Source organism: Sprattus sprattus (genome assembly GCF_963457725.1).
Source record: "Sprattus sprattus genome assembly, chromosome: 6".
NCBI classification, from domain to species: domain Eukaryota; kingdom Metazoa; phylum Chordata; class Actinopteri; order Clupeiformes; family Clupeidae; genus Sprattus; species Sprattus sprattus.
The window spans coordinates 28,143,636-28,146,135 of NC_137925.1; the positions used below are offsets into that span (position 1 = coordinate 28,143,636).

General features: G+C 43.7%; 1 protein-coding gene across 1 annotated transcript in view; it reads right to left on the minus strand.

Moving 5' to 3' along the window:
• The window catches only part of tp53i11a (tumor protein p53 inducible protein 11a), a gene marked incomplete at its 3' end in the record, with an annotated part of 12,010 nt that overhangs the window by 4,477 nt on the left and 5,033 nt on the right, over positions 1–2,500 (minus strand). The window contains exons 3-4 of the mRNA XM_080840924.1: positions 2,427–2,475; positions 234–324 (exon numbers count right to left, since the gene is read on the minus strand). Of these exons, the coding sequence (XP_080697050.1) occupies positions 234–324; positions 2,427–2,475 (140 nt within the window). The remainder of the gene's footprint in view (positions 1–233; positions 325–2,426; positions 2,476–2,500) is intronic.

Consider the following 2,500-nt stretch of genomic DNA (forward strand, 5'->3'; position numbering starts at 1 on the left):
TCTGCAGGCTCGGAATTTGCAAATGTCCCCATGCACATAAACACATAGTATACATAACAATATTACATACACTGACATTAGCATAGCCAGCTAAATACTGTTAAACGAGGGGAAACTGAAACGAGCATAGCGGCATCACGTCCTTCTTAACAGGACCCGCACACACACACACACACACACACACACACACACACAGACACACACACAGACACACACACACACTGGTGTCTTACTCAGCAGGGCTCCTCCGTATAGTCTGATGGAGATATTGGTGGTGCTCGGCTCAAACACCGACTCATACAGATGGCTAGGAAACACCAGAGCCTATAGGACACACACACACACACACACACACACAGTGAAAAGAGATAAATTGTCAGAAATCACAGAGCATGTTTTTTTACAGCAGTGACTCAACCAATATATAGTCCACGTATCCTTCATTTTAACAATACAATTTAACAATAACATTAACCCCAGTGTGTGTGTGTGTTTGTGTGTGTGTGTGTGAGTTGACCCACAGAGAACATATCATTATCTCATTATAAACCAGCTCAGGCCTGCCAGGGTTCTGATTGCTGGCTAGAGGGAACGCCTGATAAAATTGTGTGTGTGTGTGTCTGTGTGTGTGCTTGTGTGTATATATCTGTGTCTGTGTCTATTAGAGATGCGCGGATGGGCTATTATTTCATCCGCAACCGCATCACAAAACGCATGATCCGTCCGCTATCCATCCGCACCAATTTTTTGGACCAATTTTCAAAACCGCACCCGCCCGCCATCCGCCTGTTGTTTTTAGGAATAGGCGCTGCTGACACGAGGCTAAAGTTCTTGCCTGTTCTTGAAAGGAGACATCCAATGCCGCAAAGATATTTAAAGGATAAAGCCCCTAGTATGAAAGCCTATTGGCTATGTTGTAGCCTATCCCCAGAATATTATCAGTGAAGTGACGTCTGTCTCCGATCGATGCACAGGGAGAAACTTTAAAATAGCCAAGCACATCGGCAAACCTGACCTTATCATAGGCTAGTAGGCCTACACTTTTTTATCATTGTAATAAAACGCAATTTGGTACACCATTTTAATATGGTAATATAGCCTACTGTTTTTAGTTTAGAATGAAACGCCGAGTCTATTAATTCCGAAATTTCACCGCATTCTAGGCTTTATACTGTAACAACCCCAACACTTGCCTGCTTGCCTTGCAAATCAAAGTTTTCCGACTATTTTTCTTACCTTCTTTCTTAGCTGGTGATGTTACTGAGCTAGAAGTTTAACTTGTTCTGAACATCTCGCGCTGCCAATGCCCAATGTCACTTCTGAGTCAACTCACTCCATCATCTCTTTGAAATTCCTTATTCCACGAGTGGTAGGCTACAATGACTGGCTGTTTTAAAATATAACTAATAGCCTAACGAAACAAAATAACCCAGACAGTTTCATCTACGACATGTTAAGGCTTCTTCCAATACTGACAGCTGACTCATAGCTTGCAGGTTTGCGACATGATAAGGATCGTCACTTAATTTGAACTTTGTTTGCTTTGTATGCATACACGGAACTAGGCCAATTTACTGCCTGATGAAAATTTGATTATTTCAAAATGTGCTTGGATGTAGGTAACGACATTTAACAATGTGTAGATATTTTGAATTTCGTTGGGTAAACCGCCACCCGCCCGAATTTAATTAAAATATTATTTTTTGTCACGTCACCCGCCCGATCCGCGGTTTAACCGCGGAGTCCGAGGGTGCAACCGCCAAACCGCGCATCTCTAGTGTCTATGCGTGTGCATGTGCATGTGTGTGTATACACGCACAAGCACTCATCTAAACACACACTCACTCAAAACACTCACTCACACACACACAAGCACTCATATAAACACACACACACACTCACTCACACACACACAAGCACTCATATAAACACACACACACTCACTCACACACACACAAGCACTCATATAAACACACACACACAAGCACTCATATAAACACACACACTCACTCACACACACACAAGCACTCAAGTGGACATGGCTTTGGCACTCATCTAAACACACACTCACTCAAAACACTCACTCACACACACACAAGCACTCATCTAAACACACACACACTCACTATGGCACACACATATACGCACACACACACACACACACACACACACACACACACACACACACACACACACACACACACACACACACACACACTCACTCTAGCACACACATTCACACACACACACACACTCACTCTGGCATATACACACACACAGACTCACTCTGGCACATACACACACACACACACACACACACACACACACACACACACACACACACACACACTCACTCTGACACACACACACACACACACACTGACACACACACACACTGTGTTTTTTAAAGAGGGGAGGAAACTCACCATGAGCGCAGTGACTGTAAACAGAACCGCTGACAGGAAGATCCATGCCCTGGAACCACACACACACTCTTTTC